Source organism: Cricetulus griseus, chromosome 8, assembly GCF_003668045.3.
Source record: "Cricetulus griseus strain 17A/GY chromosome 8, alternate assembly CriGri-PICRH-1.0, whole genome shotgun sequence".
Classification (NCBI taxonomy): Eukaryota; Metazoa; Chordata; class Mammalia; order Rodentia; family Cricetidae; genus Cricetulus; species Cricetulus griseus.
In genome coordinates this window covers 83,274,470-83,292,646 of record NC_048601.1, presented here as the reverse complement: position 1 = coordinate 83,292,646, position 18,177 = coordinate 83,274,470, and the positions used below count along the sequence as shown (strand labels likewise).

At 40.8% G+C, this 18,177-nt stretch overlaps 1 protein-coding gene across 1 annotated transcript in view; it reads right to left on the bottom strand.

Moving 5' to 3' along the window:
* Positions 1-12,719: 12,719 nt before the first annotated feature.
* Positions 12,720-18,177, bottom strand: part of Fam13a (family with sequence similarity 13 member A) — a 92,363-nt gene continuing 86,905 nt past the window's right edge. Inside the window, exon 18 of the mRNA XM_027429742.2 lies at positions 12,720-14,918. Within this exon, the coding sequence (XP_027285543.1) occupies positions 14,792-14,918 (127 nt within the window). The 3' untranslated portion in view covers positions 12,720-14,791. The remainder of the gene's footprint in view (positions 14,919-18,177) is intronic.

Genomic DNA, 18,177 nt, shown 5'->3' with positions numbered 1-18,177 from the left:
ACTAGTTGTGGGTTTCTATGTAAATTGCCATCTACAGAAAAGAAGATTCTTTGATGAAGGTTGGAAGACGCACTAATCAATGTGTATAGCACTGAGCCCTTAGGAGTTCTAATACTATCTATCAGAATAATAGTAGTAGGTTCTGCTCTAGGCCCTATAGCTTAACCAACCACAGGTTCTTGGCCCCATCAACAGTGCCATGTATGGGTTCCATTTCATGGACTGTACCTTATATCTAACCAGAAGTTGGTTACATCCATAACATTCATGGCATTGTTAAACCAGTAGGCAGATCTTATCAGAGCAGTCATTATTATACCTTGTGGGTTCATAACTGGGTAAGAATGAGAATTATCTTTCCCAGTAGCTTGCATAGCACCTTTCAGCACTATGAAAGCCACCCAGTAGGGATGAAACTTTATGTCAGTACAGATAGATTTGTCCATGTTTTTAAACTCAAATGATGATTTAGTAATAGGGTCTTCCTATCAACAAGTTCTGGAGGGAGGGTAGCCAAGAAATTTGTCAATAGCCTGTTATGTTTGGGGGGATCAAAGTGATTCCACTGGCTAATAACTCAAATGATAGCCCATTCATGGTTCTGGATTTTTAATTGTGTTATCTGTTAATTGTGTTCCATGTTATAGGGTATCTCCATTTCAAATCTCTTCCCATGGCCTCTTACTAGTTTCCTAACTTCTAGGGGTATTCCAAATGAAGTGCACATAGTTAAAGATTTAAAGCCAACATCCACGTAGGAGAGGAAATGTCATGGTTGTTTTTCTAGGGTACATCACTCAGAATGGTTGCTCCTGACTCCATTTGCCTTCAAATTTCATTTATCTTAAAAGCTAATACTCCATTGTATAAATTGTACCACATTTTTATTATCCTAAATGTTGATGGACATCTAGACTGTTTGATATCCTGCCTGTTATGAATAAAACATCAATTGATGTGAACGATGTATAATAAGATGTACAGTCCTTTAGGCATATGCCCAAGAGTAGTATAGCTGGATTAACTGGTAGATAGATATTCTCTCTCTCTCTCTCTCTCTCTCTCTCTCTCTCTCTCTCTCTCTCTCTCTCTCTCTGATTTCAATATCCAGCCATGAATTAGTGTCCCCTTTTCCTCACATCCACACTAGAATTTGTTTTTATTTTTTTGTCTAACTTAACAATTCTGGCTAGGGTAAGATGAAATCTCAAAGTAGTTTTAATTTGCATTTCCTTGTGGCTAAGGATATTAAATATTAGAAACTGTTTCTTGGCCATTTATATTTCAAAATTTGAGAGCCCTGTGTTACTTCCATGCCTTATTTTTGAATTCCATTATTTTCTTGATGTCTAGTTTATTTTAGTTCCAGTGTTTTCTAGATCCAGTCCCTTGTCTGCAGTAGATGCATAGCTAGTATAGATTTTTCTCATTCTGTATTTTGCAGCTTCACTTGAATGATGGTGTTCTTTGCTGTCCAGATGCTTGTAGTTTCATGAGCTCCTATTTGTCAGTTGTTGGTCTTGTGTTTTTCTGGTTCTATTCAGAAAGTCCTTCCCTTTGAAGGGAAGCCAATGAGTTGAAGTGTACTCCATTTCTCCTCTATCAGATCTGGGGGATCAGGTCTTTTGTTGAGGTCTTCGGTCCATTTGGAGTTGAGTTTTGTGCAGGTTGGTAGGTAGCAATCTACTTTCATTCTCCCACCTACTGTAGAGGGAGATTTTTCTCCATCTTTCTTGGTCTCACTGAACTGTGGGTGGGTTTTCCTCCACCCACAGAGTCCCATAGCCACTTAAGAAATAACCACTCAGAGACTCAATATATATTTTTTAATTGTTTGGCCATTGGCTTAGGCTTCTAACTGGCTAGCTCTCTCTGAATTATTAACCCATTACTATTAATCTGTGTATCTCCACGTGGCTGTGACTTACCCTGGGATCCTGCCTTCCTGGTGGCTACATAACGACCTTTGTCTTTCTTCCCCTGCTTCTTTTTTTGAAAGTCCCGCCAGCTAAGTTCTGCTCATCCTTTGGCCAAAACAACTTTATTCATCAACCAATAAGAGAAACATGATTTCACAGCATACAGAAGGACATCCCCCATCAACCTACAGCTATCTAACTTGACCAGAACAATTTGATGAGGCTGTTTTCTCCAGTGTTAGTTTTGGCTTATGTCTGTACCCTTAATTTTCATCCATTGATCGATGTGTCTGGTCTTTTTATGCCAGTACCATGCTGTTTCATATTATTCCTCCAAAATATAACTTAAAACCAGAGATGATGATAACTCTAACAGTTCTTTTATTATTCAGGACTATTGTTCCTACTAATCCATGCTGGTATCAATTTCTTCAGTGTCACAAGTTTTATTATACAAGTCTTTCAGTTATTCATAGGTACTTTTTGAGGCTATTGTTTTTGTTTGAATATGGCAAGGCTACTGATTTTTGCATATTAATTTTGTATTCTGCTACTTTACAGCTGTAGGAGTTTTCTGTTGGAGTTTTTGAGGACTTTTTAAGTGTATAATCATCTTATGTACAAATAAGGATCCTTGGACTTCCTCTTCTTTTTAAATCTCCTGTTGTTTTATTACTCTAACTTGTACTATGTTGAATAGAAATGGAGACGGCATAGACACCCTTGTTTCTTCCTGATTTTAGAGGAAATGCTTTTGAGTTTTTCTCCACTTAGTATGATATTAACTGTGAACTTGTGTGTTTCCATATTATATTGAGGTCTGTTGCCTATGTCCTTAGTCTGGAACTTTTATTGTGGAAGGATGTTGTATTTTGTCAAAAGCCTTTTCTGCATCTAATGAATTGATCGTGTTTTTTTTTTTTTTTGTTTTGTTTTTGTTTTTTTTTTTTTGTTCTGAGTATGTTTATATGGTGGGTATAGTTACTGATTTATAGATATTGAACCACCTGTGTCTCTGGAGCATAAAGCTGACTCAATCATGGTGGAAAATATTTTTTACTTGCTCTTGAATTCAGTTTGCAAGTATTTTGTTAAGAGTTTTTGTGTTTATGTTCACCTTAAATGCTGGGCATCATTTCCCTCCCTCCCTCCCCTCCCCCCCCTTCCCCCTTCCCCCCTCCCTCCCTCCTTGTCTCCCTCCCTCCCTTCTCTTCCTCACTTTCTTACCTCCCTCCCTTCTTTCTTTTCTTTTCTTTTTTTTTTTTTGGAACTTTGTATGATTCTGGTATCATATAAAGAATTCAGAAATGTTCCTTCCCTTTCTATTGTATGAAATAATTTTAGGAGTTTTGTTAGTTCTTCTCTGAAGGTCTAGTAGAATTCAGTACTGTTTCTATCTAGTCTTTGGGTTTTATTTTTAAGTTGGGTGATTTTTAATTATTGTTTCTCATTGGTAGTTATGAGTCTATTTGAATTATTTTCATCATCTTAATTTAATTTTAGTAGGTCATGTATATCTAAAATTCATCCATTTCTTTTAGATTTTTTAGTTTAATGGAACATTGGTTTTTACAGTAAGTCCTTATAATTCCCTGAGTTATTAAGTATCTATTGTAGTGTCTCCCTTCTCATCTCTGATTTTATTAATTTGGGCTGTTGAGAATTTGCCTAAGGTTTGGCAATCTTGTTAATCTTTTCAAAAAGCCAACTCTTACTGATCATGTGTATTGTTTTTCTCATTTTTATTAACTTATTGTTTTCATTAATTTCTACCCTGGTTTTTATTATCTCTTGCCATCTGCAGTGTTTGCTTTTGGTTTTCTAAGGCCCTTAGGTGCATCATTAAATTACTAGCATGAGATCTCTCCAAATTTTTTTATGTAGATACTTGGTGTTCCAGATAGTTCTCTTAGGACTGTTCTTGTTGTGTCCCATAGAGTTCAGTATGTTGTCTTTGCATTTTCATTCAGTTCTAGGAAATTTTAAATTTCTTTCTTCATTTCCCCCTTGAACAAATTTTCATTCAGTAATGTGTTGTTTAGCTCCCATGAATTTGTGACCATTCTGCCATTCCTGTTTTTCTTATTCAGCTCTATTGCATTGTGGTCAGATCACATTCGGGTTGTTATTCAAATTTTCCAGACTGGTTCTGACTTGCTTTGTGACCTAGTATGTGATCAATTTTGGAGAAAGTTCTATGGCCTGCTGAGAAGAAAATGAATTTTTGGTGTTTGGGTGGGTTGTTCTGTAAATGTCTGTTAGATCCATTTGATTTATGATATCATTTAACTTCAGAGTTTCTAATTTCATTTTTTCCCCAGATGATCTGTCTGTTGGTGAGGCTAGGATATGGAGTCACCCTCTATCACTGTGTTAGGGTCAATCTGTCAGTTAGGGTTACTATTGCTGTGATAAAACACCATGACCAAAAGCAACATGGGGAGGAAGTGGTTTATTCTACCCACAGTTCTATCATCCTCAAAAACAGTGAAGGCAAGAACTCATGGAGGGCAGGAACCTCGAGGCAGGAGCTGATGCAGAGACTATGGCACAGGAGGGATGCTTTTCACTGGCTTTCTCATCATTGCTTGCTTAGTCAGCCTGCTTTCTTATAGAACCCAGGACCACCAGCCCAGGCATGGCAGCACCCACAATGGGCCCTCCCCCATCAATCACTAATTAAGAAAACGCCTTCCTGCCAGATCTTATGGAGACATTTTCTCAATTAAGGCTGCTTGTTCTCTGTGATGACTCTAGTTTGTGTCAAGTTGACATAAAACTAGTCAGTACATTGCAGATATGTTTACAATTGTAGTATCCTGTTTGGGGATTTTTTTTTCTTTAATGACTATGAAGTATCCTTCCTTACATCTGGTTAGTTTTTATTTAAAGTCTATTCAGATATTAGAATACTCTGTTTTTTCATCCTTTACCTTCATTGATAGCTATCATATCATTGGTCATGAAGAGTATTTCTTGGAGGCACTGAAAAGATGGATCCTATTTTCTGATCCCATCTGTGCATGTGTCTATTGAGGAGTTGGGATAATTGATATTGAATTATTATTGAAGAGTGTGCTTTATTTCTGTTATTCTGTTGCTTGTGATAGGGAAAGGGATGAAAGAGCAGATTCTGTTAACCCCAATGGTGAGAATAAGATTACTATCACAATTTTAACCAAATTTGAAGCAAACTTGATTTTTTTTTTTAATTTGAGTGCACCCAAGACCTTGCCATCAACTGCCTCCCAAGTCAGGTTAAAGAGAGCAGCCCCAAATCCATCTCTTGGGCCCCATTTTAAGGAGTAAAATCACAAGTAGTTTTACAGAAGGGAGACAATGGGGCAATAAGGAAATATAAAGATCTTTAAAAAACATCATGTGGTCACCATGTGGTAATCGAGGGTCAGAGAGGGTCAGGGTATTCTCAAAAACAAATCAAGGTCATAGGTGGAGAAAGTCAGGTCCCAGGAAACAGAGAGTAAATAGAAACTTATTTTTTAAAAAAAATATACATAATGGCTTCTACCCTCAAAATGGAGTCAGGCAGGTTCCTCAACTGCTGTATCTTTAGAAAAGGTGAAGATTCTCCCTTTAACTCAAGCTCACCATTTTCACTGCCAGAGAGCCCACACCGTTGTGCCTATCCAGTCCAAGTTATTGGAAAAGAGAAATTACTAAACCCTGCAGAAGAGGAGCCCTGCAAAGGATGTACAGATGGTCTCTGGCTTTTAAGTTCCTGCACTGGGGCTGCCAGTGGGATGCTGGTGGACCCCCGTCCCTCTTGGCTAACAGTAGATGCTGGTAGCACCTATCCAGCCAATCCTTGAGCAGGAAGACACCGGATCCAGCAGCAGAACTGATGCTGGAAGAAGTGCCACTTCACAGTCTGGTCCATGCAGGCTTTCTTACCTGCACTTTGTCTCCTGCCAGAATAAGGGAATGTGTACTCTTTAGTTATTATAGCACCGGTGAAGTTAACTCAGATGTCAGCTGCCCCCCTCCCCAGGGTTACTGGGTACTTGGCACAGTGAATAATCACATGCTTTTCAGATCTTTTGAAAGCTGATTTTCCTCCGTCTAATCCCATGGGAGTTTATCCCACAATTTATGATAATTATGGATTCAGTTCCCACTGGTGTTGAACTTCCCGACTAACTGAACTAAGAATTAAAATCTACCCCTCCGATGGAGCCAGTCACTAATAACCAGGCTGGTCTCTCAAGGTCCCCTTTTCTTTCAGATTAGGAGGAAATGATGGCAAATGCATATTGTAAATATGCCCATTCCCTGTTGGGTCCTCCGAGGCCTGTGTTCTCCAGGATGAAAGCCAACAGCAAGTGCCAAGTAGGTTCTGGCTCCATGTCCTGCAGGGCTGGCTGGACACAGCCAAGTCTTCTTGTTAAAAATAGAGCTCTTGACCTTTTGTCCCTGAACATTCAAAATTGAAGGACTCTCAAGTTCAAGTCACTGTCAGAGTAGAGTCCTGGGGCTTCTAAATTTTTGAGGTAATGGTAGTGGTGGGAAGGGACAAACATTGTGGAATAATTTGAATCTGGAATCTGCCCTAGTGCTGGCCTCAGCCAGGCATGGGCTTCATTCAGCTGGTTCTTCCTTCATATTGTGAAAAAGTGGAGGACCCCAAGCACTTTACCTTACTCAGTCACTGCCACAGGCAGTGGAATTTAGCAGCTTGGCAAAATGACAGCAACACCCCACCCTAGGGTACATTTAGTTTTAAGTTTAAAAATACACTTCTGAGATAAACTTCAGGTCATCTAAGTCATCCAGAAATCAACTCAAAGGTTAGTCTTTGCCTTCACGCCAGACTCAGGCATTTGTTTCCACACTGATATCATTCATTCTTCTGATGTGTCTGAACAGATCTGGACCTCCCAAAATGCCCTGTGAAGGAATTTAGCAAGCATTAATCCTTCTGAGAAAGCAGCCGGGATGTTTGAGAATAGTGATAGTCACAATTTGCTTTTTTTTTTCCCCCAACAGAATAGGTTAACTGGTTCCATAAAATCTTGCTCATCTTCATATCCTGAAGTTGACCTCTGGCCTACATATACATAAACGTGTACACACATGTACACATGCACACACACGTATGACCACACACACACACACACACACACACACACACACACGACCACACTCACACACATACAACTATGACCACACTTGTCCACATACAACACAGGCACACACATGTACAATGCTCACACATACTCAAACACATGGGCATGCACACTCATGCACACATGAACACAAACTTGTGCACACATTCCTGCACACAATTCTTCCTTATCTTATTAGCACTGACCTGTACTGGCATCATATTCCGTTTCTGACACATGCAAACATGAAACGAGAGAGAGGGAAGTGATGGGGGTGGGTGGGATGGAGAATGATCTTGTACAGTGCCTGCTCTTCAGAGTGTGCTCCTGGACTATCAAAACACTCTTTATTTCAAGCCTGAGACAGCATTAAGCCTTCAACAACCTATAAAGCAAGTACTGCAATTATTTGCATTTTTCTTATGAGGAAACCTGGCCACTGGGAGAATAAATACTGTGCCCAAATCACACAGTGGGCCTTCAAGCACCTGCTTGCTTCTGCCTCTGGATGTTGGCCAGTGGACCCTGTCTGGTTACGTAGGAGATTGGATTAGTTGTGGACCTGCTCATTTCTTTAGATGCACAGCATACAGTCTGCACCCACCTTAAGGTTGGCCAAGGAGTGTGTAACAAACAGAAATATACAGCCCATCTTGAGACCCCCAATCCTGAGGCCCTTTTTGAATTGCAGCATTCACTCCCAAAAGCCCTTACCAAACCAGTAACGCAGCCACATGTTTGTCCAGAGAAGCATTCTCTTTCCTGCGGCCACTCTCCCTAGCCTCACCATGCTGGAAAATATATAGTGATTGCCAATGCAGTTAAAAAGAAATGTCGGTGTCTCAGAATGCCTTGCCAAGTCTTACTCAGTGCTGCAGGCCCAGAAGGATGTTCTAAGGATTGATGCATATCTTTGAATGGCTTTTGAGAAACTAAATTCAAACATGTAAGAGATCCTGAATTTCAGAATTCATAGCAACATATGATTTAAAGACACATAGGCTTCGCTGGGAGTCTGAGTGATCCAAGGGATTTGTTTCTCACCAGGTTTTGTGCCATGCTGCCCTCGTGATAAGCCTGGTTGCTGGAGAAGAAAGTGAGAACCAGGCTGTCAGCACCTCCAGGTCCTGACAAATCCCTCCCCCGCCCCCTTCCACATGCCAGGGCTCTGAAATGCACTTGGGAATTTTGACTTGGCTTAGTGGGTATAATATTCTACTGTGTAAGTTCAGCCTTGGCAAGCTGACCTAGTTTAGAGATTACACTGGTAAATTTTGTCTTACAAGACATTGAATCCACTCCAGAGAAGCAATGATGAAGCCCCTGAGCTCTTGCATCCCTTCCTTCCCCAGGGTGCCCTCCAACCACTTGTGGGTCTCTTTGCAACATTCTGTTCAGGCTGCCAGCTCTATAAACTACTATAGGACGAGAAGCAAAACCACTACGTGGCTGGGGCAGAGGACAGGGTGTACATCCCAATGTATCTGGCACTTGACCAAGTTGTAGACCTGTGTGAATCTGAACTCAGCAACTTTTCCTAACGCTGTGACCCTTTAATACAGTTCCTTGTGTTGTGGTGACCCCCAAGCATAAATTGTTTTTGTTGCTACTTCATAACTACAATCTTGCTGCTGTTAACAATCGTAATGTAAATATCTGTGTTTTATGATGGTTTGGGGTGATCCCCGTGAAAGGGTCAGGTTGGTCAAAGGTTGAGAACCACTGATTTAGATACTTCATGTGAAGGCAATAAGGCAGAGAATGCGAAGAAGCTTCCAGTATCCTATCCTGTTCTGCCCTCTGTTCATGTGAACACACAGTGTCCTACAAATGTAACAATGTGTGTACCACATACAACACACACATGCATGCACACACAAAGCAACATCAAAATCTCAAAGGAAACAGGCTCACCAAATGCCACCTGCCACTTCTTCCAAATGTATTACTTTGGACCCCTTGTCAGACAAACTAAAGTACTCCAGGTGGGCTTCAGTTTGGGACGGTTGGAACTAAATATCATCTCTGTACCCTGAAGTCACTCACACTTGAGGAGTAGGACAAAGTTCTTCCAAACTAAATAATATTCAGTCACTTGGAGTCCATTCAACAGGAGCAATTTGAAGATCACAAGCATACACCTTCTACCACTGGAGTACTGTGTCCCCTCAGCCGTAGTGCTGGAGTCCTGTGCTTACACTTGAGGCTACCCTGCATGGAGCAGGTGCTGTGTGGCACCTGGCCTGACAGGTGACTCTGAAGGATGAGCTGCTCACTTCCGACAGCTGCAATGTCTTTTCTCCAAACATTTCCTGCCCTTGTTTACCTTCAGAACAGTAAATGCCTAAAATATATATGTACCTAAGGTGGCCTTGCAGACTTTAGAAATGCACTAACTAAAGAGAACTCGGCTTGAGGTCTTTGCTGCTGCCCCCCTCAGCTCTGCTACAAATAATTTAAAGGCAGCTGGTAGAAAGTGCAACCTGCTTTTCTTGCTTCTACCCTGACTACCACACATGTGCACAGTTGGCTTCACCTTGCAATTCCCTCCTTGTTAAAATTTTGTTTAAATTAGAAATAAAGAAGAAGGGGTGCAAGATGAGACACAGGATGAGACATATTAGACATAGTAGACATATTAGACATGTTAACCAGTTTATTATAGGCCTGGCAGAGTAGGGAGACTAAGAGAGAAGAGAAACAGGGTAAATGGCTGACCGCCATGGCTGGTTGCCATAGAGAGAAGAGAAGCAGAAGCAGACAGAGAAGAGAAGAGTAGAGAGTATAAATGGGCAGGGATCTGTCTTTTTTTATTTTTTTAATTATTTTTTTATTTTATTAGTTCAAATTAGGAACAAGGCTTTAAAGGGGTCCTCTGCACCTGCGTACAGACTTAGTTCCCATGGAACCCTGGGCTGACCAGGGTACTGCCTGTTCCACCAGGTAACAGGGGCAGGCCAGCATAATGCCTGAACCTTTCACTCCTTCTCTGGAGACAGAACAAAATCCTAATCCCCATGAGGCTTTGGCAAGACTCAAGTGAGCCAGCACTGGATCCTACAAGAAGGGAAAGGTTGCACTCCACCTACAGTTCAGTCATGTGATGTTGACACAAACCCCAGAGCTTCTACAGTTAAAAAAAAAAAACAAAAAACTTTAGTTTTTAATACAAAAAGCAGTCGTAAAAATAGTACAAAATGGTTTATATTCAGTTTCTACTTTTCTTAAAGGACATTGGTAATTTAAGTATTTTCTGTTTATATTTTATATAAATATTGCTTTGAGCCCATATTAGAAACCTTTTACCCATTTCTGGTTATGTTCATGCTTTCAAATGGAGAATTAGGTCTGTCAACAAACTGATTCCTTGGGCCGTGCACTTGACCATGGCTGGCCCCATTCTGGGCAAAGTGAGACTTCTTAGAGGCATGAACCTTCAAAATAATCCGAACTTGTAAATGTGCATAGATTTTCCCTTTCACACACACATCTATGTGCATCTGCAGTTCTGGCCTTGGTCTATATCCACACATGTGCTATGATCATAGGGCAGTGGCCAGTGACATGTTCAGTGTTGGGCATATACACACTACTCTTCTTTGGAACGTCCCATGTTGGCTAGAATTTCTAGCCATGCTGGTGTGCACAGTGTAAATATAGCAATTGGAAGAACATGTTGACTAGTTTTTGAGAAAATGGTCTTTTCAGTATGTTTTAGGGTCAACAGGACAAAGTTATGTCAATGGAGGAAATTAAAACCCATTCTAGATTCTGCTAAACATACATGCACTTTGGGGGAAATGTAGCTCCAGCATTCAGGATACAGTTTTGTCTCTCCTTACTGCTTTAATCAAGTGGACACTGAGAAGTTACAATGTAAGACTCCTGGAAAGCTCAGGCCTCCAGATTCTCAGCCCAGGACCTCGGCCACCCCAATCAACCATGCAGAGTCGAAAGCTTGATGCAAACTGCACGAGGCTTTATTGTTGTTTAACGAGCTAACCCCATGTTAGCTTGGGTCTTTCATCCACCCGTCATGGCGGATGACTAGGAAAGACAGCTAACCCTCTGCATAGAGATCTTATAGGGCAGCGTAAGGGGAGTGTCTAGGGGTACACACAGGCTCAGGATTGGTGTGGCTCCAGGCTTGGAGGATTTGCCCTGTGTTGATTGGTCAACTGGTTGTTATGGCCCATAGGCCCTCCCAGGGTGTTTGCTATGCTGTGCACTTATCTGTAAAGCACACCCAGAGCCATAAAATATAGCACCACCAGCTAACTTCTGATTGGTTCCTTGCCACGAGGCAGGCATCTGACCTCTTAGTGACTAAGGCAAGGTCAGACAAGCATGTGTTCGGCTGTTATGGCTGCTGAAATGGGGAGCTGGTCCCTTCACCACATGGCACTGATCTCAGCACAGAGTCCACCTTGCTATACCAGGGGAAGAGAATTTGGGATGCAATGCAAGTGTTGGGAAAAACATTGATGAAAACAAACAAAACTTAGACTTTAATTAGCTTTTCTCAGAGCCTTCTGTGGCACACATATGGTCAGCAGCAGGAAAATACCATCTTACTTGAGTTTAGGTCTGGCTTGAAAATCAAATTTAAATACGTGACATTCCTTGTAAATATGTGATGGCTGCTACACCCTGTTTTCTTTACGGAAGGCCACAGACAGACTAAAGGGTATGGTAACCATTTTTGTTCTTTCCTTCTGAGTCTTTACCTCACAACAAATTCCAAGCTCAACCAGCTCACAGTTTAGTCAGCCCTCAGGGTTCTAAGACTGGAGGCCCCAGGACATTTCCTGATGTGTTTTGGAAACAGGCACAAACTGGCTGAATTGGTCCTGGTCTAGGTGAGGAGAGCAGACCCAGCCTGCAGGAGGCTTTTCCTGCTGTGTAAGTGTTGTATCAGAAAGAAACAAAGTGAAAATTGCTCTCTGCTACAGTCATGACTGATAGCAACTCTGTAGTGAATAATAATCTTTTGACTCAAAGCCGCAACCAAGGGGGAGAAACCTAGTATTCACAGTGGAGACTAGCAATAAAAAACAAAACAAAACAAAAACCCTAGCTTTTTAATTTGAAATCTGACTTGCTCTTTCATGGAGACCACTAAGCTTGTGCCAAAACATCTACAAAAGTTTTTAGAACATCAAAGCAAACCTTTATCTGAAACATTGTACCACCATGTCTTAAAAAGTAAAGATGAAATGCTGTAATGACAGCATAACTAGTAAAACCCACTTCCCTGTTTACTGCAGACTGTACACAAAAAAGCAAGTATTTGCGAACATTACATGCCTTTGCCACCCCCCTGGTCCTCATGATCATATAGTCAAGCTTATTCTTACATAACACTTGATATTTTTGTTGCTATGCACTAATATGCATGCCTGTTCCCAAAAGAGCAAAGAGAATCCCTAGCCTACAGCATTTTTGTTTGTGTGAAGCCAATTAAGATGCTGCTTCTGGTGCTTGGAGCCACAGAGCCGCAGAGCCACAGAGCAGCAGAGACAGTTTCCATGGAAACCAATTTTCCCCCACACTTCTAGCAGAGCCAGAAACCGCTGAGTAATATGCCTGCAGAGACGACCTTATATAAGCACAGCTTCCGCCTTTGTTCAGGCTCCATTTTATGGGGAAAACAGATTAGAAATTATGAAGGAAACCATGATATTCCATACATGATTTATTTTCCAATAACTTGGTATTTTATTGATCACATAAAACTGAGTGGGAGCCCTGATAAGTCTTTTAGTTCATTTACCTTTGGCGCAAACAATGGATTTCAAAACATCTAGTAGCTTGTCATTTATATGCATCTTTAAAAAAATCTCTAGTGTATTTTTTTTTTCAAAACAATCCTTCTGAGCCCATGTGCTTTAAACGCTCACTGGTACTGATTTGAGTTATTCAACAGTTTACTTAGGAGAATAAGTATTTAAAAATTACAGACGAGATATGGATTTCTTTTTAAAAATACAATTTTTTGGTCACGTGAATGATTGATGTTCAGCCTTCAAAAATAGAAAATCATCCTACATTACGTAATTTTATTTCTAATATAGCTTCTGGAAATCATAGCAAATGTAAACAGCAGAGCAAAGAACATCAAACTACATTTTTATGTATACTGAAGTTTGTAGGATTATGTACCATCTTTAATTGTGTGGAAAAGAACAGAGTATATCCAACACATAGCTCATGCTTCTATGTGATTATTCGTAAAAGGAAAACTGAAGGAAGGAATTCTCCACCCCACCCCCATTACTGAGAGAGTCCCCGGATGACAGAGCTACAGTGAGGAAAGCAGTGCTGAAAATCGTCTTGACTGGAGAACCCCAGACCGGTTTTAGCATTGCAACTGGTGATAAAATTTTCCATTCTCCTCCTTAACACTGTACCCTGTAGAAGGCGACTCTCGAAACAGAACAAGGTCTCCCTGCTTGCCTGCCCAGCCTATGCTGCAGTCTTCCAGAGGCAAGGCTGCCACACATCTCATGCAGGTGCCTGCAAAACCAAGCCTGCATTCTTCAGACAGACACAGTAGATGAAAAGAAAGAACATATCATTGAGTGACAGCAAGCACACAGAGGAGATGAATGATTGGATGTTTTAAGTTCCCTGGTCCCTCCAAAATGTCTAATATAGACAGCTTTGTGACATAGACTGTGGGGGGAAAAAAGAGCATCAAAATTGGCCACATACCATTTTGTCCATGTATCATCTTGAAAACTGTGATCTAGATTCTGCCTTGAAAATGAGCTGAGCTCCGAGGGCTACATCTTCTTATCCATCCATTTAGGGATTTTAGTGCAGGTTTACTTTCGTAGAAAAATTAAACTCTGGGAAGTCCAGGAGCCTGATACAGACTCCTCTCTCCTGTGCTAGTCTATATATACCTAGTCTAAAAATGAAGCAAGACCTCTTTGTTTGGCTAGTGCAAGAACAAAATTGAGCCCCAAACAGGTTATCATAGGAACACTGGCCTCATTTTGTGTTCAACATCAAATGTCTGAGACTAGAAAGTGCAGTCAGTGTCTTGAAGAGTTTTCGGGCTCTTCAGCTGTCACCTGATTTTAAAAGAGCATCTGCATAGCTACTTCTGTAGTTGTGCTGTCCTCAGCATACACAAGTCTGAGGCAGGGACTTAAAGTCTGTCAGCTGAGAGAGAGCATCAACGAAAGGACTGCCCTGCCACCTCAGGCAGGTACAGCTTCCATCTACCTGAGAGCTAACGGGAAATGGATTGATGGGAGTGAATAGGTACAGCCTGGGGGAACGGCCAAGGCAGCAAAATGGTATGCCAATGCAATGCATGGTCACCTTGTAGTGGGGCCAGGGAGAACACAGACCCCCACAACAAGCAGGCTCTGCGAGGGAAGTCCTGAGCTTGTGTTTGTCACAGTTTTAGAATGGCCTCGTGTTTCTCAGTTGTCAGGGAAGAAGTTATCTGCAGATGGGGGTGTCTGATGGTGGTGTCTTATCACTGCTCATGTCAGTGAAGTTCCTACTGCAGTGTGTGTTGACATGCGTAGGAGTCTTGACTCTCCCATTGTAAAATCCCTAAGTCAGGTCACACTGTGTCACCTTCCATGCAGGCAGTTTCTAAGGCAGGCAATGGAAGCAGGAGCCAATCTGATGGCTCACAGGCAGGAGATTGCCTGCTTTGTAGACACAGCTCCAAGGCTGCCTTCCAGAGCTATCTTTCCTGGGAAAGCTGTCATCCGCACTGCCAGTCCTTCACATGGACTTGGAGTCCGTGTCTCTTTTGCTGATAAGCACCTCCAGCAGCCGTAGCTTTGCCTTTATGTGCTTGTATTCATTGTATTCCTCGGCCATTGGAGTACGGTCTTCCTTCTGGACATTTCTGGAGGAAACAAAGGAAAGAGGGGTTGAGGATCACTTTCTACCTGTTTTACAGGACAGCATGCATCAGGAATTAGCATTTGGAAACTACATATTCTGTCAACCTGCAGAGTCACTGTTGGTGATTGGGTCTTGGTATCGAGATGGGCTGGATTTAGACAAGTGAAAAGTGTTTTTTCTCTGGAGGTACCACTGAACTTGAGGGTCTATGAAGTCAATCTAGGATCTAATAGAAGATCATAAACAACTAAGGCATGCAGGAATTTTCTACTGATTATTAAGTATGATTTCACAGTAATAGTTTAATCAGAATAAACAGATTTTTGTTTGTTTTTTGTTTTTGTTTTTCAAGACAGTGTTTCTTTGTGTAACATCCCTAGCTGTCCTGGAACTTGCTCTTGACCTCACAGAGATCTACCTGCCTCTGCCTCTCAAGTACTAGGATTAAATGTGTGCCTGGCAAACAGAAATATTTTATTCATTCTTTACTTTCTTAGAGTTTCTATTGCTGTGATAAAACACCATGACCAAAAGCAACTTGACAAGGAAAGGTGTTATCCAGCCCATCATGAAGGGAAGTCAGGTAGGAACTAAATGCAGGAATCTAGAGGCAGGAAAGGAAGAAGAGGCCCACATGGAGGACTGCGGCTTATTGGCTTGCTCCTCATGGATTGCTCAACTTGATTTTTTCTTATAACACCCAAGATCACCAGCCCCGTGGCACCATGTCCATATTGGTCCAGGCGTACCAATAATCAATCAAGGACATGCACTACAGGCTTGCTTAGGGGCCGGATAGGGGCATTTCTCATCTGAGGTTCTCTCTTCTCAAGTGGCTCTAGCTTGTATTGAGTTGGCATAAGACTATACACGATTCTTAATACTTTCTCATTTTATATCTTTGATCTAATGAGCTGTTACGTTTCTCTTTTTTAAGGTTTATTTATTTTTATTTTATATGCATGAATGTTTTTGCCGTGTACTACTGGCATGTGCAGTACTCACAGAGGCCCGGAGAGGAAGCTGGATCCCCCTACAACTGGAATTATGGATGAATATGAACAGTTAATATTCCTACTTAGAGACTTGCTTTCGGAATTCAGCATGTAGTGCTAAGTAAGTCTTTGCAGTTTACTAGGTAATTTTATATGCAAATTATATGCACTAGTATGGGCTTAAAGCTTACTCTGAGGTCCAACACAGTATTTATATCCATGATCTAATGCAACTCTCAGAACAACTTGACCAAAAGGAGCTACTGTCTACATTCTTGTATGTTGTAGTCAGGACAGGGCATGACATTCCTGGAAGCGTGACTGCTCCAACATAGCAGTCACTATGAAATATACACAACAAGCATTCAACCACCCGTGATTCCTTTTCACTTCATTACAGAGTAAAAATAGGCAAAGAGGACAGAAGGAGCCTTCATTAACAAATGAAGCTGATTTTATTCTTGTCTGCCTTGCTTTGGTGAAGGATTCTAAATGGTTCCTGAGCAGAAGGAATCGATAGAGGACTAAGATGAATATCTGCCACCCAGTCACCATCATGGAGGGTTTCTCACTCTTGAGACATGAAATAGGCAAGATGTTATGATATCATTAGGCACGCAGAGCTTCAAGCTGGAGTGACGATGGAGTCAATTTCTACCATCCATTGTGGAAATAGCTCTCTCTAAAAATGTCTCTGGCCTTCAGAAATTGAACTTTTGTCAGATTTGCAACCAAGTTAATGGTGTGCCGGAGATCATTTAAAACTCTGTACTCAATCTGTTTCCCTACTGTGAATTCAGCCTGTTTGTTTATCTTCCTCTTAGGAAAACAATGTAACCAATCTAACTATGCCCTGAACTTCCCACATAAGCAGCTTTCACCAGATAAACTAAAGACATAGATTTAATCTTAAATTATGAATTTTCCATCCAAACTCAGAACAGTGTGTGTGTTTGTGTGTGTGTGTGTGTGTGTGTGTGTGTGTGTGTGTGTGTGTGTGTGTGTGTTGGGAATCATTTCCTGAAGCAGTCAATAGGTTGAAAGCAAACTTAAGAAAAACAAGTATCTACCATAAATGTTGGCAGCAATATGCAAACATAGGTTGACAACATTTGTTTGTGGATTAGAGTGCTATTCTGGGTCATTATGGTTCATAAAGTAAATTCTTCTCTTGTAAACTCTGGTGAAAAAATTAAGACCAGTGATTCCTCATCCCCTTCTCAAGCCATATTTTTATGTGCTATTCAATAAAGAAGAAAGCCCTTTATTAGGGACAGAGGGAAGACACTAGGGGAGAAGTGGAGAAGTCAAATCTGGCTCACTCTTGGTTTAATCTACTCCAAGACAAATAGCCTTTTCCCCATCAATGTGGCACCAATGCAATTTATACTTTCTTAAAACTTTTGTGGGCTCCACAATATATAGTTCATGTGTAGAATTCTATGCACAACACATGAGAAGAATAATGGGAAAATGAAAGGCATATTTTCATCAAATTAACACTTTAACAATTAATATTGAATTGACTTACGTTAGTTATTATTATTATTATTTTAGGAATTACTTCTTTTGTCTGTTTATCCATATTCTAAACAGTCTATAATATAGGGGAAAGACAAACATTTAGGTATAAAACTGGAAAAGTCTTGAGAAAAATAATTATACAGTAGATGCAATTTAGAGATCCTAAAAATAAATTTATGTAATGTTTAAACTGCACTGGGATATAATACAGCCCCAGTGTCAAAAGTTAATTGTTATAATTATTTTATTTCTTCACACTCTAGGACATGAAAGTACTTCAAAGAAACTACATATAATTTACCCAATTTGGATTAATGTAAAACCAATCTATGATGGTGAAACTAATTCCACGTGAGAGACACAGAGCTACTCCTGGTCTTGTCCCTGAGCTCCTGATGTGATGTGAGGAGGGCATTGTGACAAACACTTCCCTGGCAAATTTAATAAACAGACAATTCAATTACCCTTAAAACTCATTGGATAAAACAACACATTTACCTGGCAGATACATTCATAACCGTTTCTCACACGCAGCCTTCATTAAAACATGGCAACTATGGTCTTAGTTCTTTTAGTTTTTGTAGTCCTGAGTGAACCCAGCACTTTGTACAAACTGAGGCATATCACCAGTCCAACTTAGGATTTCATACCATGGTTAAATCCCATTATCATTTTTCTCCCTCTTGTTTCCTGAGAAAAACAAACTCAATGCTGTCAATGTGCAATTCAGCTCCAAAGTAC